Below are 26,434 nucleotides of genomic sequence, written 5' to 3' on the forward strand. Positions count from 1 at the left end.
AACTGGAAACAAATTGAAAAAAAGGTGCACTTTGTATTTTTTCGTATTTTTTTTTTAAAGACAGAACTCAAGACAACAAAACATGTACTGTAAATAGTAGGCACCATAATCAATATGAGCCACCAATAATTAAACTTGATTCAGGCCACATCCAGAACTTCTCTTATTTACAAATATTTAACTTAAATACAACATTAAGTATTTCATTACATACAAAGTAAGAAAAGAATACTATACAGCTGGGAAAGATACAGTATTTCATTTCAACAGTTACATTACACATAAGCTGAATGGTACCGGTTTGGTTCACGTTTTTATGACACCTTCAAGAAAATCCTTCTCGACCATTTCTTCTATCTTTTGTCTTGCTTTGCTGGAGAAGGTCTTGAGGTTCTCCATTTTTATGTCCTTACTCGGAAAACAGTTGGGGTAAAGGACAGGGCTCCCTGAGTGTCCCACACATCTGCTCGTGACTTTGCTGTTAAAAACTTGGCTGAGTACATTGAAGAAAGGCAAAAGCTGCTCAATGCTGCGAACAGTGTAGATGGTTAAAAGCAAGTGACCTGGTTCCCAACTTAGTGTTTTCCCTGAGCTGTCTTCCTCTGGGTTTTTCTGTGAATAGAAATAAAAGAGAAATAATACAAGACAAAACAGAAAAAGCATAGGTAAAAATAAGACTGATGCCAAGTAAAATGTTTTTCCATATTCCAAAAATATTTGTCCTAGCACCGAAATGCACCTATGCTCGAGCACAGTTTTTGACGCAACCTCCTGCTCCTCTCCTCACAGCGCTTTGCAGCAGCAGTGGCTGGGAGCACACAGGCTGTAGCTGGTCGGCTGGCACTAACAAGAAAGCTGCAGTGGGCATTCGAGTCTGCTGTGCCTCAGTGCAGGGCCACCCCAAAGCAAGGCAGCCCCTCCATCCTGGCACAGCATCCCACTGGCTAATGTACACAGCCCCAAGCTGGTGACAGCCAGCACTGCAGCTGCTTCCCGAAGCAGGCTGGTCTCTGGTAGCACTCGCGCTTCACCCTACTGCCAGCATTAGTGACAGTAAACCCCAGAGGAAGTTAGCAGAGAAATGATGCATTTTCACTTTGAAGCTACAGTTCAGAGTCTTCAGGAAGAGCAAAAGCAGTGCTGTTTTAAGCATCAGAAATAATATATATGGAGGCTCTGAGCAACCACTTGAAGTTCTCACAAAGGAAAAGGGTTCAGCTACGCATCACGTGTTCTCAGAAGACCTCGGTTACACACCTTCCATTTCACAGGAGGCACATCAAGGGAGAGAATTTCAGGAACCCCACCAGCGAAGGCAGCAGTGACACAGCAGATGCTGACAGGCAGTGTCAGTACACTGCTGTAACCCTGTGTAGGGTTGCCTTAAATATCTCCCTACTAAAGTACCTGAGCACCAACATCCAGCTGCTTACAGAGTAATTCACTTATTTCCTCTTTTTCCTTTGAGTCAAAAACCATATTCAATTCTAGACAGCAAGGTACTATCACCGCTAGAAATGCCTTGTTCAGACTGTTACTGACAAAGCAGTGTAGGAGAGCTGCTACCATGAAGCAGAGTTCCAGCAATACAAGCTTTTATTCTGTGAGGAGGGAGAAAAGTGGCACAAAACACCACACCAAGGAGAGCCTCCTCCTGATCCGCCTCAGAGCAGCACCTGCCTCCCACTGCCCTGGCAGTGCCTCTGCCGAGGCAGGGGTCCAAGAGCCCCGCAGGCTGCGCAGCTCCTGAAGAGCAGGCTTTGTAACGAAAGGAGAGCAAAGGGGAAAGAACAGCAGAGCTTAAGGAAAGGATTACTGATTGCACTGCCTTTGAGCAAACAGATTTTCTTCAAGAGATACTTCAACAAATACAGTTTTTGCCCTTTAAATGAAGCAACTCTCTTTTGCAGTTCAGGAGCCTACATGGTGTCTGTTTGTAACTGCTGAGGTCAGAATTAATGTATTCAGTATTTTAATCTGCAGTTTGTCACAGGAGATTGCTCTTCTAGCTCTATGGCATAGTCTCTATAAAAGTCAAGAAAAGAGAGGCTCATAATGAACTAGAACAAAAGGAAGACTGCATTCCAACACAGAAAGAGTTGTTGACATCTCCTGCTTTTAATGAAGTTACTAGTTTTTAAAATTTCTCCTTTAAAAATTTCACATTGGATTCACAGAAGAGAGGCTTTTCAGTACTGGTTCTCTCCCGAGCTTAGTATTACCCAGCACGCAGCAAGTGTGTGTCTTACACAGCAGCCAAACAAATGGGGTGCACGTGCGAATACTAAATTCTCTCTCCGAGCAATGAAATACAATCCATCCAAGCCATTTCCTCGTGGCAGTATCTTAGCAAACACCACAAATTCCTCAGACACTTAAAACAGCAGTTAATTTGACAGAGAGCGATTAGGGATTGTGTTTCACAACAGGCAGAACAGCAGAAATTATTTTATTATTTAACTGTACAATGACTTGTGATGATAATTCTTCTAGAACTAAAACTAACTTTTTGTAATTTATTTCATGTAGGAAACCAACTTGAAGTTTTTTGCTACCTATAAAAATAAGGGCCCTCATTATTATTTCACTTCAAAAACATCTCAACTTTGCCCTCTAAAAAGACTGATATCTCTTAGTTCTTACTGAAAGCTAAATACTGCCCAGGGCCTTGAGGTGATGGTATTATTATGGCAAGCTTTTTTCACAACTCAAGCATCAAAGGCCACCCTCACCTGATGCTTGGCCATCTCCATTCCCTCCAAAACCACCGTCTTAAAGTCCTCCTGCTTGTCCTGTGGAAGGAAAGAGGAGAACTTTCAGACTGCATTTCATATATCAAAATAACGCTTTGCCGTGAAGGCCGTGCAGTTGCTTGGTTGGGTGCTGTGCTTCAGCTAGAAAAATCACCCACCCTAAAGAGCCCACAGCCCAGAAAGAGCAGGCTCTGGGGCCTAGTGTGGCCAAGACACTATTAGACAATAACAGCACCACCAGTTTGTTCTTCTGTTTATCGCCAGTAGTGCTGAATGAGGTTTTCAAGCACGTTTCCTTCAGACAGCAGAGCCTGAGTAACACCATACCACATGAATCTGAGCATTAGTCAGAGTGCCCTGAAGGAAAATTAAGATGCACTGGAACATTTTGCTCAGAAACAGTTATCTTCTAAGAAAAACCCGCAGCTATATGCAACAGTATTCTCCTCTGCACAAAGAAGAAATGGCCTGGAAGTCAGTATTCATTACCTCCTGCTGTTAATCTCATCCTTATACCCGTAGCTGTGGTTAACAGTGTGCAACTGCTGCCGTGACTAAGGGGTTCCAGAAATTCCAGGAAGTTTTCTATATTCTTAAAGCATACTGTGGAAGTCCTGACTTCAGGCATCTATCTCAACATACAGTACTTACCAGCACGATTTTATACATTTTATGTAATTTGTAATTCATGCAGAGAGATTATTTGGAGCGTGGCAACTTTCTAACAGGTACAGCACGCTACATTGAACGTCAGGGTTAGAGGCTACGCCTGATTAGCAGTCAGATAAAACTAATTATTCCTTTATAAATGCAGGAAAAGAAATCTAGTCTCATCTTCATGGTTCAAAAACAATAAAATGAGGATGCAGATGTGCTTCAGGTACTTGTTTTATCCCCTGTAGTTGTGAGTCTTGCTTGAATAGCTCAGATCTGCCTGCAACTAAGTTATTCCTAAGTTTTACATAGCCACTGGCATGTCAGCAGTAGGTTCTTTACTCAGTGAAAACCTCCATTAGAGACTGCAGTAGGTAAAGCAAGCTGCCAGTGTTTCAGCCCTGACTATGCCATCTAGCTGGAGGGAAATCTTTGAAGTTTTATTCTCGGGTTTCCCACACACAGCTGTGAACTTCCTCCCTGTCTCCCTGGCCCACCGAGCAACCTTTCCCAGCTAAGTACCTGCCCAGGGAGTGCTGTCCTCACAGCAGGAGCAGCAAAGTATCTGACAGCAGTTTTCTTTGTGGCAGAAGGGAGCTCCCTGGGACAGGGCTTGGCCAGCTTCCATCAGCTTCACTAGCAGATCCAGCCTCCACCCACCCAAGCTACGGTTTTGATATACCTCATGCACCAACATAACAACCACCCTAGTTCTGCTCCCACTCTACAAACTGTGCACCCATGATTTCCCCAGAATGGTTTTGACTGCTGTCTGCCTTCTTCCATTTGTCGTAACTGCTTTGGGGAAGAAACCCCCGTTGCCCCTGGCTCTGCACAGTCTCAAAACTCTTGGTGCACTCTTTTTTAGGAATGCAACAGTTTTCTAAATATTTAGATGTGATTATTATTAACAAAAATGCTTTTCTACTTCAAAAGGTTGTTAGTTGTACCAGTATCTACATATACGACTGGTTATCTGAAAGTGATTTTATGTTAAAATACATTAGACACTGAAGCATATTTTACTTTTTACTCAAATAATACAAATAATACTTTTAATTGGAGACAAAGGCAAACATCCCACGTCAGAGTACACTGAAAACTGTGTGATAAAGTCAAGGAGGACAACTAATTGGGATGTTGATAAGAACTAAAACTAAGTGTCCTTTAGGGGAACCATCCTCATTATAACACTAAAAATCACACCCATAGGCCAGAAAAAAACCCTGCTCAAACAAGCCCCTTACTCTCTGAGCATGCGTGGTAAATTTAAAGGCAGCTGTACCTTTACAGTGAAGTTAGAAAGAAACTAACCCTAGATCAGCTGGGGGCGGGGGGCGTGAATATTAGCTGTGACTGACATTTACCTGTATAAATGTCTTGCAGTTTCTCGGTGCGGTGTGCTAGCTCTGTGGAGTTACCACCTAGCATTCATCTTTGCATAAAAGTGAAGGGAACAGAATACCTCTGTTCTGCATGCAGTTTGGCGTTTTGCACACCAGGCGAATGAACGTGCTTTTTGGGAAAACAGCAGCAGGATTTTGTTGTTTGTTTTGGTTGGTTGGTTTTGGGTTGGTTTTTTGTTGTTTTTTTTAATATACCTACATGTGGCTTTTGCCTCATGGGGACTTGAAATTACTCCGGGGGCAATCTCACACATCAGATAAACGTCCTTCTATTCTTCATTGTTTAAAAAAAAAAAATAACTAAAACACAACAGTGCTGTAAACTACTGTACATTAAAGTTTTCAATGAAAAGAAAAATTAGAAGAAAGCGACATACCTTTGCTTTTTTTCGCAGCAGTTTTGCTAGACGCACCACATATGGTTTGAATTCCCTCTGATGTGTACCTTGTCTTCGTACTTCCAATCCTGAATCATCTGATGCTTCTGGAATAAAAGCCCAACGATACCTGTCATGAGATAACACAAGCAGACATTATCCTTACTGAACATCCAGGCTTTTCTGCTAGATCTAAAAATATGAGTGGATGAGAAAATCTAGTTAAGTATCAAGGAAAGAGGCAGGGTGGGACAGACGGACACGACAATGGAGAACACCACAAAAACCAAGCCACACAAAAAACATCAGTCTTTGACAAGAAAGAATAGGAAAGGCAAATTCTGAAAAGCAGGAGGTAACATGGCCAAGAATATAGCATTGCCTTTTTCCTTTAGAGTTTCTTAAAGTATCTAAGGATGACAAGAGCAAGATTCAGCAAAGAGCTAAAACCAGTAGTATTCACATTGTCATTGTGTGCAAGAGAGCTGAAAGCAATGCTGAGTTATACAATACGTAGTTAATTAAAACATTTTGCTGCACATTTACAACGCTTACTGTAACACACAAAATGTTCCTAATATACCATGTTGATAACAAACTCATTTACTTTACCTATTCAAAGGCCAACAAGACCAAGTGGACCATTCCTCCCCCCACACCTTGCTGCACAGCAAGGACTGGCTACTTGCATCATGAACTACAAAGGTAATCAAAGTTTCTGTCCTTAAAACTTCAACCCAAGCCTCCATGAGACAGTGTGATTCAGCGTGACTATGGTCTTTCTAGAAATGCACAGTAATGACCTAAACAAAACTAGGTTGGCTAATAATAGGGATTAGGACAACTTGGAGAACTAAACAAGAATTATGAGCCAAATCCCCAGAAAATAAAATAAATGAAGGAACCTTCAAGATTAGCTTTAGATTTAGAAATACTACAGGGCATAAACTGACACAGTGTGCTTCCTTCCACACACAGTGTCCTTCCACACTTTAGCCCACACGAGCATCTTTTAAGTAACAGGGTAATTAGAGGTGACCAAATGCCTCCAGAGCTGCGCCAGGGCAGCAGCTCTCACATGGTCACCACTGTGCAGTGTGAAGGAAGAAACGAGATACTTTGAGTCCTTGGTGGCCTCTCATTTCTAGGGTCTTCAGCAAAAGCCAGCTGCTTTGCATTAATTTTTTTCCAACAGAAGAGGATTACAGAGGCCCTGAAGAAGCAGTTTGCACACACGAATGCTGTTGACCAAGAAAAACCTATGGGGTTCCCTCCACAAGCAGGTTTGTTGCAACTTCTTCCAGACTGATCACACAGGAGAAATTTACCTGAGTCATGCTGAGACAACGTACAGTCGTCTGATCTCATGCATTAGTCACCGAGACATGTGGGTGTGTTTTGAGTTCTTAGACATCACTGCAACTAAATACTTTAAAAACAAAATACTTGAATAAATTACTATTACTGAGTAGTTCACAAGCGTGGAGAATCTCTTGCCACAGGCTACATCAAACCAGCTTGAGCTTATTTGGTGTGTAGGATCATTTGCTCTGGGGGCCACTCTGGCACTGGGAGGGAATGAACTGTCTTCTGGCCTTCACCCAGGGCAGACAAGGAAAGGAAATAGGAAAACAAAGATTTTTATACACTACAATTTACCAAGAGGCACGGACAAACATACAAAAACAAATGATAGTGTGTTTTACTCACATCTGAAACTGAGGCAGGTTTTCAGACGGTAAAGCTAAGGCCAAGTCCAGAAATTTGCAAGCAGACAAGTACAGGTTCAGCCATCTCTGGCTATTGTAGGACGTGGAGAAACCATTGCCACCTGTGTACGTCGTCTCCAGACCAGCAACGGATGGCCCAGAAGTTCTAAAATAAATTGTAGTAGGCAGGTGAGTCTTATCAGCCTTCTGCCACTATGGGAACATCATCTTTCCTACTTGCCTTTACAAACATACAACTCTCTATTTACCAACTTAATCCTGAATCCATAGATCAAACCAGAACACTGCAAGCCTGTGCTATGGGTGGTTTTGTATGTTTTTACATACACACGTAAAAGATAAAATATTAATATATAATAAACATGTTACACTGTATCTCATTCCCATCCAAATTAAGAAGAAGTTTTAAATTGTGCCAGTTGTGTCAATATTACTTTATTTTAGTGAAAAATTCTTCAAAAGAACAAAGGGAATCTAGGAAAAAAGTGAAGAACAAGACTCGGGCAAATAAATCCTCCCATTCTTTTCAGAAATCTGCCTCTACTGCTAGTGTTGACTGAAATTGGATCATACTGTGCAGAAGGTAGATGGGATAGAGATGGACAATGGAACAAGAAAAATTGTCTACCTCATTTTCTAATACTGGACGAAACCACGTTTTTATTTAGACAAAAAAGTGCATCAGCCTTATTCTAAATAAGTGTATGATACAGAAAGGCTATAAAGTTATGCTATGCATATTTTAATTGCAGAAGCAGTGTCATTTTAGCCACGAAGACACTGTAATAATAACTGACATACTTGTATTGCATAATTTACCTTAGTGGTTCATGAGCAATCTGACAGCGGGACTTTTTTTATTTTGTCCTGAACAGTATGTCCCTGGTACTGCGGTAAGAATGAACCACCCTTTACTTGTCCTTCTTATTTGAGCTTGACAATTCTTTCTAAGACAAATTATTCTAAAGAATGACTCAACTGCCCATCAGCATGCCAGGAGACTGCTACCAAGTTAAACAAGTGGGAAGTTTGTAAGTTTACCTGGAAATGTCTTCATCAGCAGTGAGCTCCTGTTCCATCAGTAAAAACACTTGTACCTGAAGATCAAATGTTACATTTTAATACCACTTCTTATGGACTGTGACTCAGGAAAATGCTGTAAGGAGGCCTGAGTAATAAGCCTTAGAGGAACTGTTTGGACCTTTATTTTCATTCCTGGGTAATGACATAACCCCCTGAACTATGAGCGGACACTGGAACCCTAAAGCTCAGTTTATCCTTTATATAGCCCAAGTAGTGCAAGGGCCATAAGAAACTGGCTCTTTTATGGCCAGGAAAGCTCTCAGAGGCTAATCCCCTCCACTGCTTAGAAAGAGAGCAAGACCTAAAGGAAATGAGAATAAAGAATTGGGTAACAGAGCAGTCAAGCTCAGGTGTGAATTCCCAGAAGTAACACAGTCCTGTCCACTTAAAGCAGTTCCAGGACTGTGGTAATTTGTGTAAAGGCCAGGGGACAGCACAGGAATTAGAGGGCCACACTGAGTAGAACAGGTTTCCTAATGTTTATACAATTGACAGGCTCAAAATTAAATGCACCTATTGCTAAAATGATGTACTTTATCTTTAAGATACTTTATATAGCTTTTCTCCTTCTATTGAGTAGATCTGTGGTTAACTAGGGGCTAGGTTAGGCACCTACAGGTACAAAAAATAAAATCACAGCAGTCGAGCCTTGTTAATCTCAGTATGATCTGAATGACCATCAACTGCCAATACAACATGGATTTTGACTCCTCCTTTATGTGGCTTCTCATCCTCATTGCTGGAGGAAGAGAGCTTAATGACCAGGAAAGTAGAAACAGGGAACACCGAGCAGGGCAGGAGTGGGAATGGCGGAGAGGGTACACATAGGTAGGCAGAAATTGAAGCAGAAGCCAGCAGGGAACAATGAGGGCAAATGTAAATTTAATTCAGGAGACACCTGAACGGCTTAAATAGCATAAGCCAACAGATATTCTATTTCGTTGCAAAAAATAGAAGTCAGGCCTATGAAAATAAGTCAGCTTTCAATTTGTGTCTGCTGTACATGCACAATATCTAGAAGAGATTATCTTAAAAATGTTGAGGAGGAATGAGGCTGTGATTCAAAAATGCACCAGTCTTCCAAATCATGAATGCTAACTGCAACTTACCAGTTCAGTGATCATGGTCGGCCAAAGCGAGGTAAGGTGCTGTGGAGACATTCTTAAAAGCAATACTCTGAAAAACAGGAACACTTGGGAATGAAGAGTGGGCACCTGTGGCAAACGGAGACTCTCTACCAGCCTTTCTGAAACAAAAAGCCAAGAAGATTTCTTCAGTTCAGAATAATTCCAACTAGCATTTTCTCCTTCCCTCATGTACTCTCAATTTTTACATTTTTCAGTATCTGCCACGTTACCGTTTCAGTGCTTTACTACAGTTTTCTTCTGTCAACAAAAAATAACCGCTTTCACCCAGCAACAAAAAAAGAAACCTCAAAACAGTGCAGTTCTGTTTTTTATTAAAGTTCTCTTTAATCAATAGTGCACCTGGGAGTTTTGTTCATCATATGCAGTTTCATCCACCACAGGAAGAGGAGTTAACATATTCCAAACAATACAACAACAGCTCAAACACAGCTAGGATATAATATTATTATCTATTGGGTGTGTGTGGAAAGGTCTTGATAGCAGGGGGGCTAGAATAGGACAGATGAACAGAAAAGCAGAAAAAAGCTAGAGAAGTCAAGAGTTCAAAAGGTCAGCCTTTCTATTTATCTCTAGTTGATAGGTGTTTATACCTTGGATGTTCACATCAAAATGCACGTTGCAGGTACCCAAGGTTATTGATCAAGGTATAAAATAACAAGAACAGTGAAATAATCTGGATAAAAGTGAACTGATAATCACAAACTCTGTGTAGTTTGTTATCATTTAAGACTGAAAATGCTCTAACCAAAATCTGCAGAAACTTTGCATCCAGCCACGGAAACAGTACTGCACACCGATATTCCAGGGAACAAATCCACCTGCTGTTGCCCTGCCATACAAATATCCCTCAGTTAACATTACAGTTCCAAAGTCCACGAAATGATACATTTTTACTGACCTTGTATGTCTGGAAGGTATTTCTGGTATTGGTCTATCTCACTACTAAAAATTGCGAAAGCCAGTCTCTTCAGGAGCATAGCACGCTGTTCTAGCTCTACATCTCGATTAGCAAACAGATTGAGTGAACTGCTCTGAGCCACAGCCACTCGTGCTGAAAGAGAAAATTCATAGTGCAGAGATGAACTTCAAAACTTCCCTTCTGTTTCACTTTAATGCACAAACAACTCTTACTTTCATTGCATTACTCTAGTTCAAAAGCAGGTGTTAAGAAGATGCATGTTCTGCAATTTGTATTTTTAACCACAGTGATTTAAAATACATGTTAAATGAAAACTTTTAGGTATACACAATAGTGCCTGGGTTTGGAAGCTTTTGGGAGGAAGTTTAGCCTTTTTTAAAAAAAAAAACAACACCTCAATTTGCAGGTATAGATGCTCAGAAGTTTGGAATATGCAGAATATTTTTTCCTTAAGCAGATTTAATGTCAGATCTTAAAACAAACAAGCAAACCAATCAACCAAAAAACAAAACCCACCCCCATCTGCTCTGCTTTGCCATATAGGCTAAAGTCACTGTGTGCCAAGATGGTCTTAAATTCTCTCAAGTCAAGTTATCTTATTTATGGATCTTCAGAAACAATTCGTTGAAGAAAACATGGAAAATATTGAATAAATCTAACAGATTGGAATAAATGTTGAACAAATGTCATCTTCATGATTTTTGTTTTCCTTTCTTTTAATGTTTCACTTAGAAAAAAGTCACTACTACACCAATTAATACTTACTCATCAAATCTCTGAATGTGGTTTTGTCATGTGTCATCAAATTATCCATAATAGCTCTCCAACTAAAAGAGGAAAATGGTACACAAATCAGAAAAGCAAGAAAAAAACCCCAGGAATTTACAGGAATATTTACAGAGCTTTTTCTGCCCCTAAGGCTTCCAATCCAAGCTCTCCGCTACACTGACTTGCTGGGATTTCATCTGAAACTAGAACTGTATTACTCAAACCCCCTTCTCAAAGAAAACACGGGACACCATCCCGAGTGACCTAGATAGGCTAGAGAGGTGGGCCTGTGTGAATCTAAGTTCAACAGGGCCAAGTGCAAGGTCCTGCGCATGCGTCGGGGCAATCACAAGCACAAATATAGGCTGGGCAGAGAATGGATTCAGAGTAGTCCTGCTGGGGAGGACTTGGGGGGTACTGGTAGATGAAAAACTGAGTATGACCCAACATCATTCACTCACAGCCCAGAAAGCCAACTGTATCCTGGGCTGCATCAAAAGAAGGTCGATGGAGGTGATTCTGCTCCTCTACTCAGCTCCGGTGAGACCCCACCTGGAGTACTGCATCCCCCCGTCATAAGAAGGGCATCGACCTGTTGGGAGTCCAGAGGAGGGCTGGAGCCCCTCTCATTTGAAGACAGGCTGAGAGAGCTGGGGTTGTTCAGCCTGGAAAAGAGAAGGCTCTGGGGAGACCTTATAGCAGCCTTCCAGTACCTGAAGGGGGCCTACAGGAAAGATGGGGAGGGATTCTTTATCAGGGAGTGTAGTGATAGGATGAGTGGTAATGCCTTTAAACTGAAAGAGGGTAGATTTAGATTAGATATAAGGAAGAAATTCTTCACTCAGAGTGGTGAGGCAATGGAACAGGTTGGCCAGAGAAGCTGTGGATGCCCCATCCCTGGAAGTGTTCAAGGCCAGGTTGGATGGGGCCTTGAGCAACCTGGTCTAGTGGAAGGTGTCCCTGCCTGAGGCAGGAGGGTTCAAACTAGACGATCTTTAAGGTCCCTTCCAACCCAAACCATTCTATGATTTATAGAATTTTAACCACTTTTTTTCTCACCGGAAAAAAGAAAAAAAAAATCTCAAAACTGGAAAAAAAACCCCACAGACTTGTGCATAGAAATATACCTTAGGTAGGTGAGTGTTATGTTTCACATGGTAATGTAAAACACACAATATCCCTCTTAATTTCTCTCAACACAGATCTGTTGGGAAATTTTGGTCCACGTTATACATACTCCTGTGTAATGGTATACCCAAAATTTGTAACAGCCATCAATATAAGCAGGAAAAATGAAGTCTTACTGGTTAACACACGAAGCATCCATCTGGAAGAAACTGGAATCCATGAAGAGGTCAAATGCTTCCTTTTTCCATGCTCTCCTTGTATACTGATACCCACTAAGACTGCTTAATAACTGGACACAGGCTCTATAGCTGGATGCATTGTGAGCGCTAAAAAAAAAGTCAACATTAAAAAAATTGAGTTGTTGCTTTATAGAAAGTTTGATAGAAGTTTAATCCTTATCATGACTTTCAACTTAAGTGACACCCACCAAATTTCAACTGGCTGTAGAGATCTATGTCAATTCAATGAATTGTAAAGATACCTGTGATTACGGAGGTAGGGAACAACATAATGCATAATATTTACAAGCAAAGGAATAACCCTCTCTTTTTCATCACTGTAGAAAACCATATCCAAGAGATGAGCCAAAACCTATAAAAGGAGAGGAAGATAGGTTATCATGCATTCTCAAACTGTTTTATCTACATTTCAGCATTTTTTTGTATAATGTCCTTTACTGAACGTTCAAGTTTATGATAGAACTGATCAAATTTCAGGTACTATACAAAATCCAGAGTATAAAGGTCCACCATTTTTAAAAAAAATTAAGTTAAAAAAATACAGAAGCATAAGCTCCTGGACAAAGCATTCTACGGAATAAGCTACAAACAAAAAAAAATCTCAAAGATTGACTGTGATTATCAGCAGTAAGTAACACATGTCACTAAAAACACACAAAGTTTGCCACCAAAAAATTTTCCTATACTACATATCTGAAAGGCCATGCTTTCGCCTCATCCATCTCACTGAATCTTTATAACTGGGTTAGTAAGTTTTATATATTGTTACATGACAGGACCCAGAATCCATTCATATCAGTGCTCCCATCAAATCTCTTTCCCCCAGCTTCCAGTCCAAAGCTTTTCACAATATAAAAGTTTATTATAAGACAGTATTTATTACATCTGAGGGACATTTACCTCAGAAAGTAAGGTCAATGCATGGACACTATAAACAGATGGAGTTATGTTTGAAGTTTCCATTGCTGGAGACAACATATCTAAACGAAGATAATAAAAAAATGTCCAAAGTTAGTTTTCTTAAGCCATTATTCACCTTACAAGCATATTTTAATAGCATATATTCTGAAAATGTACAGACTTTGCCAGATACACTGTGTAAGATATTAATGCCTGAACAACCCTGAAGCATTTTTAATATATTCAAATATAGAAAAGCGGCCCTCTTTGTACATTTTGGCCTGATAATTAATGTTTCTTTTAAAATAAAGATGAAATTGAAACTACCTTCAACATCTGATTCTAAGTTGTTTCCATCGACCATAATTTTGGGAGAAGGCTTAACCTCCAAGTTCCGTCTTAGCCAAGTAGTCTGTTCCAAGGAAGAACCAGCAATTGCCCCAATGGCATCCACTATCTTGTGTGTTACATCCTGGTAGAAAAAAAACCCAAGCATTTTGAGAACTTTGTGCAGAAGGGCTGTATTTGCTGTCCTGATGTGTTTTGGTAGAAAATCTATGTAACTAAAAGTATAGAACTGCTTTCAAATCACTTCTGTTCTATATTATCAGTGAATAGTAACTCCACAGAAAATGAGATCTTTTTCAGCAGGTCATAAACAGTACTAAATAGAAGATACTGAAGAGTCATTTCAGACTACAGAACTGATATATCAGATAATTCTAGTACATTAAAGCATTGATTGTTCAATATTTTCAAAAAAGAGAGACATACATTCAACAAATTTCTTACCTGGAGATCCCTTTGATCTTTCTTATTCTCCAAGCTTGGGTTTTTCATAATGAACTCATTAAGAACACTGGAAAAAAACATATAGAAGTAGATATGGATTTTCTTCTCACAATACATTAATCAGTAATTAAGAGCTATGACAAGTCTGAAGAAATTGACATGCACAATATTTATTTACTAAACCTTCAGTCATTGCTACTTATCAATATTCTAGAAAACATCCCTTCAAGTTTAAGTTAATTTTTGATCATACTATAATAGTTCATCAAGTATATGTTTTACTAGACTATATACAAAAGTATCTTTAGAGACAAGTTTACTAGGGAAGATAGATTCCAGAAATTCAAGAAAACGGTCCTTGAAACTTCATACAGAGAATACTACTCAACATTTTATTTTTAACATTCCACAAACAGCTTTCATGCTGGGAATAAGTCCTTTCTAGTGGGCTTCAAATCTACAGATACCTAGGAAATAGCCATTGTAGTTATTGTCTAAGAAAAATTAGAAACTTAAATCTACTGTTTAAAGAGCCTGAATAGCTCAAATGATCAGTAAGGTAAGATCATGGGTTATATCATATTATAAAATTTAATATATGCAACCATTCCTCAGAGGAGGAACTCATTTGACAGAACTCACAGGACTCAGACAATAGCTCTACCACTCAAAAATAAGAGACAGCATTTTGAAAACACTAACACTTTAGTATGATTTCACACACTTACGTTTGGGTTTATTTGGAAATTACAAATATCAAGAGCACTTACCCAAGTATGAGGAATTGTCCCGGAGCTGGAAGACCAACCTGGATGGAATCTTTTAACAGAAGCAACAGTGCTGCCCAGCTGTCTACTAAGCTGGTCACTGGAATCCTAAGGGAGAGAGCAGCGATGGCAATCAAAACAGCATCATCTTCCTCAAGTATTCCCTATTTTCCTTCTACCTCACAATTTTCTGTCAGATATTGTGACTCAACATTCATACAGAATGTTTGGTTTTTCACTGAATATTGGGTGGTTACATCAAGTCATTAAGAAAACAAGAAAGGCAGAAAAACAGCATACTCGAACGACCTGCTTTTCAGTCCAAGGTTGGAGCGGTACCAATGAGTTACAGCACAATTAGCATCAGCTTTCCTTAGACAGGGGTCAGATTTCCTGCAGGATTTTTAGGTGGGTGGAGAAAGGTGATGCAGAACTAGGGAACTCACAAAATAAACCCTTTTTTTAATGACAGCTACAGTTCAAAACTATTATTTCTTCACAATTTATATTACACAGGCTATTTCTCATCCTAGGGATTATAAAAATAAGTAAAATATCCAAACTGTCCATCTGCTTCTTGATGACAGACATAAAATTTAGCTTCTTGTCTTACCTTTGAGTATAAGCATAGAAAAACTGCAACATGCAGACTTCCAGTGAAAGATGTTTCTAGAAAAAGATACAAAACCTGTGTCATCAGGAGGAAGAAAGTGACTTTTTCCTCATTCGCCAGGGCAAAACTGACAATGCTATCATGTTACTGCAGCATCTGAAGATATAGCTTAATTCATTAACAGGATATTATGACTGTCCATTTAGGCATCTCTCTATAAAGTTATTCCCTTTTCTTTTTATTCCCTCTTTTACCTGCTTCCCTTTCCCACCTGAAAAAAAAAAAAATCAACTTGATGCTAGGGTATGCACCTGTTTCCCTCATGTAGGCAGCCTCTCCTCACAAAACACAGTTACACAGATGCAGTAAATAGGACTCTGGAGTTGTTCAGGAAATGGTAATTACTTAAGGAGGTAAGACTTCCCTCTGAAAGTTCATCCATCTATGAGACATTGTGAAAGTTTTCACACTGTAGTGAGCAATAGAGTGATTGCTTGCTCAGCTTTGTAAATGAAGTATCCATATCATCAGTGATCTAAGCTTCAGTAAGAGAACACTAAATAAATCAATAGCATCCCTATGGTTTTCATACCTTGTCCTTTGCTATGGCTGGAGGCTGCTTCAAAACTTCTTTCACTGTTTGTATAACAGTCTCCGTCCTCATAACACTGATAGAGCGAACTAGCTCGACCAGCAGAAGTTGTTCTTCTCCTGCTGCAGGAATAACCTAGAATAATCAAATGTATGTAATGGATTATCATCACAGGCAATGCCTGTGCCAAAATTAAGGCAGCGGGTCTCATGGGATTGGAATGTTAGTAAGAGTTCATCTAGAGGTTTGGAATCACATACTCTTTTCCTGAAGAACTCAGGAAGACTATCCCATTCTGAATTAAATTGGTAGTTCCCCGACAATACAGTAGTTAGAAACATAAATATTCTCCATATTTCATACTATGTAATTTTCATTAGACTGAATGAATTTTCTCCTTACTGCTTCTAAATCACTTAAAGCTATTTCCACTATCTGAAATGACCACTGTAGTATAAACATACCTTTGCCCTAGAAGTATTTTTATTTTGCCTCCTTTCATTCCATACAAATGCAATAGCAGCCATGAAGTGAACACCATGATTCATTGAAATTGGACCCAGAAGTTCGAGAATCTGCTGCCTCAAATTCTGAAATATGGAAGCAGAACACATACAACTTTAGCTAAGCACCTCAGCATTATATTCAAAACAGCTGGCTATAAAGCCATACTTGGATGGTAACTATCACTAACTTTTATAAAAATGAAAGGATGCACTCAGAGGGTTCACAAAGCTCTATTCTACATCTGGTACTCTTCAATCATTCTATTCATGACAGACAAGGGAAGATAAAACACGCTTATTGAATTTGCAAATGGTAATGAAGTGGGAAGCAACAGATAGAAAAGTACAGAACTAAAAATGACCTGACAAATCCAAAAAGCATCCTGAAAAAAGATTAGCTGCAGTAAAAGCTTGATCTTTGCATGCAAAGGTAGGGATAAACAACTTTAGTGGTTCAGCATGAGAAATTATTTAGATAGCAGTGTTACAGGAAAAAAAATAATCTTGGGATTACAGTGGATCACAAACTCACCATGACAACTTTGCAAGGAAGGGGAAAAGAGCATTCATAAGTGAAAGACATTAAATATTTCCCCTGAAAGAAGATACCACATACCATGTCCAGTTTTGGACATCTTACTTCAAAAACTATACCACAAACTGACAGAAGTCAAACAATAAAAAGGAAGATTAGTGCTGTGGAATATGACCTGCAAGAAGGGACAGAAATGGGTTTATATATAGCCACGAAGAGATATGTAAGTCGATATATAATAGTTACCAAATGTGTACAAGATAATTAGAACGATGAAAGGAAGGTGATGTTCATGTCTGCCTCAAATAGTAATGGACTATTAAAAAGTAGGGGTGGTGGGGAAATCCTAAAAGAAAGAACATGCTACTCTGGGTGACGGAAATAGTCGCTGTTGAAACTCTTAATAATGTCAGAAGTTAGAGACACACTTGAGTCAGGAAATGTATTGCCTGAGCTTTCTTCTTGATCTGTTTTCTATGACAGGAAAATTTCAGACAAAAAAATGTACTTTCCACCTGTTTTCTGAAAACCATTTTTACCTTGGTCAGAGATATTTCAGTAGGAATTGCCTAAACTTGCAGAAAACTGCTATATACCATCCCAGAGCTTGAGTATACACTTTATGCATTTGCCAAGAGTGTGGTTGCCAAAGCAACCTAGTTGTACTGAAGCTCAGAAAGCTTGTTTATTCTTTAGATACACAGTTCTGCAGAGCTCCAGTTTCATGTGTTTTTAACCACATCCACCAACTAAAAGGCAGCTAGAAAACCATTACCCAAAGTAGTGAAGGTAAAAACGTTAAACAACTTACCCTGACACTACACTGAAAAGCTGAACCCAAACGGGACTTTTTAATATACAGGACATGTTGAATGCTCTTTAGAATACTATGGATGTGGGCAAATTAAAAAGCTAGGATGTACAGAAGAGTTAATGCTTACCCAGAGTACAAAAGCTTCTTTGTTCATAAAGCAGCCTAATATTTAAGCCATCAATAAGTATGGACCCCCTTCCTTTCAGTGACTAGGCAGCCCTATGGACAGCACAAACATGACCATAGATGCTGTCTGTGCAAAGCCATGGAGTCTTACATAAGTTATTTTTTTTTTATTCCTTCAATCTGAAGGACAAAGGTTGAAAAGGATGTAACACACCATCATCACAAACAGTATCTGACAGTCTTTGAATTAACTGAGGAAATCTTAAATAATTTCAAATTTCAATGACAATTTCCTATTTAATAATGTGAAGTATAAGAAGTTTGAACTACTTCCAATAAGAGTGCTAGGCAGCATTCTCAGTACAGTCCCATTTGACACCTTCTAAGGTTCTCTTCATGATTACCAACTCACTATCTGCTATGACATTTCCCTGTGCACAGTGACATCGCTGTATGGTAATTGAATGAATAAAGGTACTAGTTCGTAATTGCCAAGTACTAGATGTTTTAAGAGGAGAGTTCTCTTTGTTAAGATTTTACATTAATATTTTATATCTTTTGAGGCATAAAAGGATTGCTTAGATTTTTTTTCAAGATGGAATTCATTTTCTTTGTAGAAAGCAAACAGGTGAGATGTCTTGAGTTGATACACTCAAGTTTAAAAGCAGATCAATACCCATTTATAAAAGCCTTTTTTTCTGAGGTGGATGAGTAAATGAGGACAAAAGTATTAAAACTCAATTTACATTTAAGGGAATGGAATTGGATTTAGTTTGACAAAGGCATTAATGAACAACTTAAATGATAGTATCTCTGATATTCTGACCTTTGTTGACCCAAGATTAATAGTAGTAATGGATGCAGCAGCAGCAGCAGTAGTTTTCTCTGACGAATCTGCAAGGTGAAGGATGCTCCATAGCAACGTCACAGAAGACATGATCATATGCAAGATAGATAGGATCCCATTGCGTGCTTCAATCAAATGCTTCTGATCTACATTAACCAAAAGCTAGTGGATTTGAAGGGGAGAGAGGAGGAAGAGCATTAAATATCTACATAAACAGCATACGTGAAATAGTATAAATTGAGACTTAACAGACATGGAAGCTTTCAGCCGTAACTCTTTTTCAAAATAGTTTTTCAATAACTCTTACAGTATGTGCAGGTTTTGAGTCTATTAAAATAATAATTAAAGAATCTTTTGACTGAGTCATACAATATCAAAGGTATTCTGAACATGAGGCGTCATGTCTACAGCAATCAATTTTCAATCATCTGCCGATATATTTGCAAAACAATTATTTCAGAATTGTAAGTGTAACTAATACTCTAGGCAAAATTTACTTGCACAAACAAACACTTTTCAGTTACTTTTAAATACATGGAAGGCAAAGGTGTAGAAGAAGATGACGAAGAAAGCAAAACAGACTGCAGAGAGAACAGGGCAAAAATTTTCTTGCAGAATTTGGACCAACTTCTTAACAGAGGCTATGCTCAGAATACCAGATCTAAAAATACTGCTTGACTAAAAAGACAAATTGTGAATATACAAAAGGAGCAGAAAGAGAATGTTTTGACAGATTGCAAGATGAACACAGGACAGCCAGAAAGTTACAGGATAGGCATCAGTCTGGGAAGTTCTACAAAGCCAGCTCTAAAAAGTGACATTTTAGAGGTCTAGAAGTTCAGGAATTCCTATTTCAGTTATTTCAGGGGAACAAAAAAAAAAAATCCCCAAAACCGCACGAACCAAACAAAAAAAAATTCCAAGACTATTCTCTTAGAAGTATAATTAGTAGAAAACTGTTTTTCTGTTTGAGATGTCTATATTATCAATAAAAACCATACTTCTAGCTAGGACAACATACTTGGTATTTTTCCCCACTTAGATCTTCAATTCTGCTAACGTAATCACGGTCCTTAATTCGACAGGTACTGCACAGGAACCTCCCAGACACCCAGATAAGTTTACCTGATGATACTGAGTAGATGGATCCAGGAGGCAGTAATGAATTATTGTTGTGATCCCTTCTAATAGAGTAAGAACCATATCTGGGGGAGTGACTGATGCCATCCAGAGAGGCCTAAAGTAAGAGATTCAGTTTTTTAAAATGGGTTAATCTGGTTGTAAAGTAATTCAACACAGTAAAGGCTGCTTAAAAAGATTATATGCCTCTACGTACACATACCTATTATCAGATAATCCTGTTTCATATTTATACTGCTGAATTAAATTATCCAAGTTCCTGCAGAGCTGAAGAGTCACTGAAACAACGACCCTTTGAAGAACTTTTCCCATGTAAGGCAACGTAGAAGTGATAAGGCCAATCCACTGGGGATGCATTTTACAGGCACAGTGCTGGTGTAAAGCTCGTATCACTGCGCAGAGAAACATGCCTTGGCAGGTTATTGGCTGGGAATGTAAATACTGAAGGGAAGTCATTGGCTGCTGGGGACCGATGTGCTCCAAGTCCGTTATGACAAAGTCAAAGCCCGTTTCGTTTTCCTCAGGCACAGTCATTACTCTGTGTTCCAGCACAATCAGCCTCTGAAGTACTTTTAAAAGCTGTGACTGCAGAGTACTACCATTGTCAAATTCATCTTCAGAAAAATTTATAAGGCTGTCTTCAGAGAAACCTTCTTCTACAGCCACTATGTTTTTTCCAGCCATCTTCTCACTGTGCCATTTCTGTGCACTGAAGATAGAAGACAGCAAGCAATGCAGGATCACTTTTTGAACCTTGCACTTGGACAACATGTCCGAAATAAAACTAGGAAAGCCCTTTGCAGAGCTTTCTATCACTTTTGCCAACTCAGCAAAGAGAAGTGTCAGGATTTCTATACTCATCATTTGCATATTACGGTTCCCTATTAGATCTTGTGAGGTTACTTTAACATGAGTTGGATAGTGGCTCCGCATATAGTACAAACACAAGGAGATAAGAATTTCTATGTACATAGAGCTTCGAAAGTTATGGTTAGAATCCACTGGGATGTGACTATAGAAATCCTTGCCCATAACAGATATTCGATGCCTGGCTAGAAGATTCTGGAGCAGTGAAAGCTGAGGAGTGTATGCGTTGTTGACACTGGTAGTAGAGATGGCACTTACAAAAGCTGAAGGATTTGTTTTCAGAATTGCTTTAATTGCGGAGAAAGCATACAGTGTTCTTGAAGAGTCATACAGCTGGAGGTAAAGCAGCACATGTTGGTACAATGGATGGATATTAAAGTTGGGAGATTTTCGCATTCCTGGGGACCCCACATCACTTTCTATTTCTGAGATTTCTCCTTCTCCACAACTGTACCAGTTTTCTAAGTCCAGACCATCACTAAAGAAGACGTTTGTTTGTTTAAGCTTTTCTGTTTGTGCTTTCTTCTTCTCTTCATCTTTCTTTTTGGCTATTTTCACCTTCGGTTTTGCACCTGGTTGCTTACCAGCCTCTTTAACAATTGTTTCTTTTTCTGACATTTTTTCTGGTAGCTTTCCTTTAAAGCTGAACTGAATACTACTATGGCTTCGCTTTCTGGACTTTGATTCAGTGGAAGTAAGAGTGAGATCAGAGAGGGACTGCTGGCTTTCTGCAATACAGGGTGAAGAGTTATTTCTTGAAATTTCATCTCTTAAGCTCTCAAGTCCAGTCTCAGTTGAAGCCGAGAGCAATTGGGAGCTGTCATTACTGAGCAAACTACTCTGGCTACTTTGAGTATTTTGGTCTTCGTTTTTTGTCACCTCTACAGAGTTATCCAAAGGACTGAATTTACATGAAGTATCCTCAGAGTGTAGACTGTGTTGAACTGGTTCAGCCTCTTCCCCGAGACTTCTTACAACTTTACATATAAGATCTGTAACCACTTGTTGCACAATTTCATCAGGTGAGTCTTCTCTTAGAGTCTGAGAGCTATCTTGAGCACTCAGGCTTTCTGTTTCCACTTCGTAACTGATGTTGTCTCCAGTAGATGACTGAGAACAGCCAGAGTCAGAACTCTGCAGTATTTCAACTTGATGGTCAGGAAGGTCAAAATCAGACACAACCATTGGTATGGTCTCACTGCTGGTACTTAACAAGGAAAGCCTGTCACTCAGAGGGTTGACAGTCAGGCTGAAGTTCTCCATTTCATCCATAGCAAGTTGTTTTTCATTGCTTTCCTTAGGTATAATAAGTTGTCCTTGGCTTACAGGCACATGGGAAAATGCTTAAAAGAAAAACAAAAAAGTTTATACACGTAACATTTTGTCCTTCAGAATAAGAATTTAGAATCTTAGGATTTAAACTATTATCAAGACTTCAAATTATAAAGGCATGGTAAATAGTGTCTTTCCATTTCACAGCAGGGAAAAAATAATGTTAATATGCAAATGACAAATTACACAACCAAAGCAAGATTACTTAAGCAGTAGACCTTAGCAAAACCACATCATTCTCCCATGAAACCTTATGCAATCTTATCTGCTTGTATCTTCATTAAAAAGAATTATTGGTATGTTACTAAAGTTACAGAATAGATGCAAACACCTTCAAACCTTATCAGTATGTTTTCAGCCAGCCCCAATCAGTGGTCCTAATTCACAAAAGCATTTAATTTCTTGGTTAAGTTTCAAGCCATATTCTTAAGTTCTACTGAAGTTCAGTAAGACATAAGAAAATGCTCTGCATTAAAATATTTGCATATAATCTTAACTTGAGAATAATAAAACTTGCATATAATAACAATTAACAGAAATAATAGCAAATAACTAATAATAACAAATAACAATAACATATTTAAGTTAAATAATAACAAGTAACAGCAAACAGCGCATTGTTTTGCAACTTACCCTCAAAAATTTCTAGTATGTTTTTAATGTTGCATGCAAATAACAAATAAAGAAATTAAATAAGGAACCTCTGACAGTCTTCTTGCATACATACCATCAGCACAGCTGAACTTCTGCATAAAGCGCTTTTCATTTTCTTCTTCAGGGTGATAAGGAGATTTGGTCCAATAACATTCAGCTTGTACTCGCTGAACAGAAACTCGCTGCGTTTTTGGATGGAGAAGCAGTAGGAGCAAAGGTTCAAGAACCCTTGCAATATCATGTCTTTGAAGCACTTGATTTAACCAGGCTTGTCCCACTGACCATGTAGAACCATCCAGACTATTAAGGCTGTCCAGCATGATAAACAGAGATCTAGAATAGAAAGAAGAATGAGCCTAGCACAAATTCTACACTACTCACAGAATAATCCCATTTTAATCTGATATATGATAAATTTCAACATGTCAGTACATACTCCAGCGTCTTCTCCATCTAAAACAGTATTTTCTTTGGAATCCAAACTTTGAAACCTGAAGTTTTATATTTTTATCTAGCCTAATGAAGAAATGGCCTGGAAGAGCCATTAATGAAGTCAGTTAAGATAGCTGCTCTAATAGCAGCAGTTGTATAGTCACTTCAAGCATTTGTACAGCTACTAGATAACAAGCTTTGGTTGCCTACTAAGCGCTAGTGCAGTACAAAAAGATAGAACTTTAAAAGCCAATCCACACAGTAGCATGGAAAAAAGAAGATATTCAAAGATCTTTTCTTCAAGAAAGGAGAGGAGAAATGTACTTGACGATTCAGCACTTCCTACTGTTGTTATTTTCTTCTTTAGATAGTTTCAGCCTTTAGAATCCTTTCCAGACTTGTGGAAGAATATACATACACACATGCACCTATCACGTACGTACGCACCTATCACGGATACATATATATATCTCGGACTCTGATATTGGACTCTGATCTTTACCATTTTACATCCTCCAGTAGTACACGTTCATAAGCTCCTAGCTGTATGTGTGGACTTTACCATTACTTCTGCAATGAGTGACAGTATCAAGCCAAAGAATAACAACCTTTTTACTCCGCTTCCTACAGCTAAGTATATGTTAGGAAATTTAAATAAGCAATTTTCCACAACAGTTGTGCTAGCTGAGGAAGACAAGACTAGTTCAGAGCCTGATCATTCAGTTTTTTCTAAGAACGTAGTCTGATACCAGAACGCAAACCAGAAATCCTCTGCTGCTTGCCATAAATGACATCTTACACAAAACACACAGATCAAACAAAATAACTTTCATATCTTAGTGCTTACTTGCAATTTTGTTCTTAAGTTTTCTTTGCTCTACCGTTACTTTCCATTTTCGTATAATTCACTTCTGGGTTGACTTCTCTCTTCTGCTTTTGTTTTTACCAAATCACAAGAAGAACTCAGATACTATGTTCGATATACACAAATATTTTAACCACAGTAACAGTCAACGAATCACGTGACCATTCTTGTCCTACTCTTTACAGCTACCAGAAAAAATTACAGCTTACATAATCATTGTTGTGAAAACAATTTTGTCTAACACAAATTCATTTCTTGTCCTCCTCCCTTGCTCTCACAGTTACACCCTAGTTCTCCAATTTCTAAACGCTCTATGCTGCCAGTATAATGTAGTTAAGAGATTTTGAAGCTCAATTATTTCAGCTGAATCATGCTTGCAATCACCAACCTGTCAAAGGTACGGCCAAAGGAAGAAGACTTGTTAATGTGAAGGTCACGGGTGAGATGCCATAGCACTGCAAACTTTGCGTGAGCTTCCATTCTTACTTTCTGTGGACCAAATTATAAGTTAGATCTATCAGAATATAACAGCCTCTGATAAGAACTGCAGAAAAAAGAGGTACAGAGCAGCTTAAAAGATATAATGAAATTATTAAAATTAACTTCTTTGACTATGTATTCAAGCCCTATTTTCTAACATTAAGACCAGAAATAGGTAACAATAGGTCTCTGCAAACAATTCAGTAGCATGGAAGGATTCTCCCCCATCTTGATCTTGGCTGCCTTGAAAAAGTTTTAAATACTTAATGTGATAGCTTGAACAATACTTATTTTATTCTCACAGGTTGCACTGTTCTGTTTTCAGTGAGTTTGTATGTATTAAGGCACTAGAATAGATCATGGAGAGAGCAGGAAGAAACATGCAAACTGTTCAATTTGAAAACTCAAGCATACAGAGGTAGAGAGAAGAGGCAGAGCAAGAACAGACATTTTTAGAGACAGTGTCTGGAATGATGGGATTAAACACAGTATCCATGGAAATAAGGGAATGAAAATAAGTGGGCCACAAAGACATAAGAGTTTTCTAGCTAGATACAAGCAGATGGAGTTCATCACTAACATGCCAAACTTAGCTCTGGACCTTAAGAATTATTTGGACAAATAGGACATACATACTGCCCAAAGGACTTCCAGTGAATAGTAATAATATGCAGAATATTTAATGGTAAAAACGGTATTAAAGTAACAATTTTTATGCCTTTATCTTTTTGCTGTGGCTGATCAAGGCAGAGTTATTCCAGCAAGGCTGTAAACAACAGTAAATGCCATGCTATGATATGAATACATGCGTACATGTATTGAAAACAGTTTTACCTAAGAAACAAGGAAGCTACTAAGCAGTTGTAGGGAGGAACAAAGCACAGCAATCAGGGTGGTTATACTGAATAAAACAACAACATTACTTTAAAATACAATCAGGGCTTAAACCGAATTACTAGACAATAAGCAGAGACAAGAGGACAAAGATTTTCACCAGTATGCTCATAAAATATATGCTTGTAGAGAATGAACAGTAAGTATATTTACCTTTAAGCAGCATAAGCTTTAAGCAGCAAACAAAAAACTGCTAATACCACTGAGACAATCTGGCATACTTCCAGACTTAGTTTACAACACACAGCTTAGGAACCTTTGCAATAGCTAATACAACCAATATCTGCCACCATAATGAAAGTTTTAAATAAAAGATATAAAACCTGAAAATTACAGAAAGGACACAAGACAGATCACATCAGACAAACTAAAACAAAACAAAACCAAGCGAAACAGCAGCATTCTAGAAAGTAAAGCAAGCATCACATGTATTTAGAAAAAAACCCCATCCTTCTCACAGGAAAAAAAACCCACACAACACTGCTGCAAAATATATACAGTTACACAAAACAATTCATTAACATCTGCTGAATAGAGAGTGAAAATAGCAATTCTCAAACACATACAGATGACTCCATGCAAGCCCTTGCAATCCATGCTAGGAAGATATAAGAAATTACTGGTTTCACAGTACGGTTGGCAGAAACAAGCGAGTGCCACATCCACAGTTGTAGCAGTTCACAGATCAGCCTAATAGGTGAAACTATACATCATCGGCAGTTTTACCAATGTGCCAAGCTGTGAACTGCAGTGACTGGCAGACTGGCTCACATTCACTCTTGTTGACCTGGTTACTCTCTGGTAGAAAGGCAAAATGGTAACTGCTTCTGAAATCACACAGCTATGAGTTGCCAGAGCGTGTGAGCAAGTAAAATCCCTATCATTCATTCTATTGGGGCTGGGAAAACAGTTCATATATCTAAAATTTAAAGCCCTACAAAGGCCTCAACCCTAATATCAAATTTACAACCTCTATCTGAAACAAATTTATAGGGGAGAAGGGGGAAAAAACACCCAACCAAAAAAAGCCACGAAGAAAAAGATAGAATACCTGTCATGACAGGTAGAACTCC

At 38.7% G+C, this 26,434-nt stretch overlaps 1 protein-coding gene across 5 annotated transcripts in view; it reads right to left on the reverse strand.

Annotated features, from left to right (window-relative positions):
- Positions 1-13: 13 nt before the first annotated feature.
- DOP1A (DOP1 leucine zipper like protein A) overlaps positions 14-26,434 on the reverse strand; it is a 68,091-nt gene continuing 41,670 nt past the window's right edge. For 3 of the 5 annotated variants that reach the window (XM_064447714.1, XM_064447711.1, XM_064447716.1), the window contains 22 exons: positions 24,376-24,476; positions 22,764-23,023; positions 20,040-22,047; positions 19,823-19,934; positions 18,677-18,859; positions 16,334-16,459; positions 15,870-16,004; positions 15,278-15,333; positions 14,668-14,772; positions 13,898-13,964; positions 13,433-13,577; positions 13,106-13,185; positions 12,448-12,557; positions 12,143-12,292; positions 10,836-10,897; positions 10,050-10,202; positions 9,113-9,249; positions 7,962-8,017; positions 6,901-7,065; positions 5,191-5,320; positions 2,733-2,792; positions 14-612 (listed from right to left, as the gene is read on the reverse strand). In XM_064447714.1, the coding sequence (XP_064303784.1) occupies positions 307-612; positions 2,733-2,792; positions 5,191-5,320; positions 6,901-7,065; positions 7,962-8,017; positions 9,113-9,249; positions 10,050-10,202; positions 10,836-10,897; positions 12,143-12,292; positions 12,448-12,557; positions 13,106-13,185; positions 13,433-13,577; positions 13,898-13,964; positions 14,668-14,772; positions 15,278-15,333; positions 15,870-16,004; positions 16,334-16,459; positions 18,677-18,859; positions 19,823-19,934; positions 20,040-22,047; positions 22,764-23,023; positions 24,376-24,476 (4,707 nt within the window). In that variant the 3' untranslated portion in view covers positions 14-306. Of the gene's footprint in view, positions 613-2,732; positions 2,793-5,190; positions 5,321-6,900; positions 7,066-7,961; positions 8,018-9,112; positions 9,250-10,049; positions 10,203-10,835; positions 10,898-12,142; positions 12,293-12,447; positions 12,558-13,105; positions 13,186-13,432; positions 13,578-13,897; positions 13,965-14,667; positions 14,773-15,277; positions 15,334-15,869; positions 16,005-16,333; positions 16,460-18,676; positions 18,860-19,822; positions 19,935-20,039; positions 22,048-22,763; positions 23,024-24,375; positions 24,477-26,434 lie in introns of those variants that run through there. The other 2 variants (XM_064447713.1, XM_064447715.1) reach the window with 2 other exon arrangements.

The sequence above is a fragment of the Phalacrocorax carbo genome, chromosome 3 (genome assembly GCF_963921805.1).
Source record: "Phalacrocorax carbo chromosome 3, bPhaCar2.1, whole genome shotgun sequence".
NCBI classification, from domain to species: Eukaryota; Metazoa; Chordata; class Aves; order Suliformes; family Phalacrocoracidae; genus Phalacrocorax; species Phalacrocorax carbo.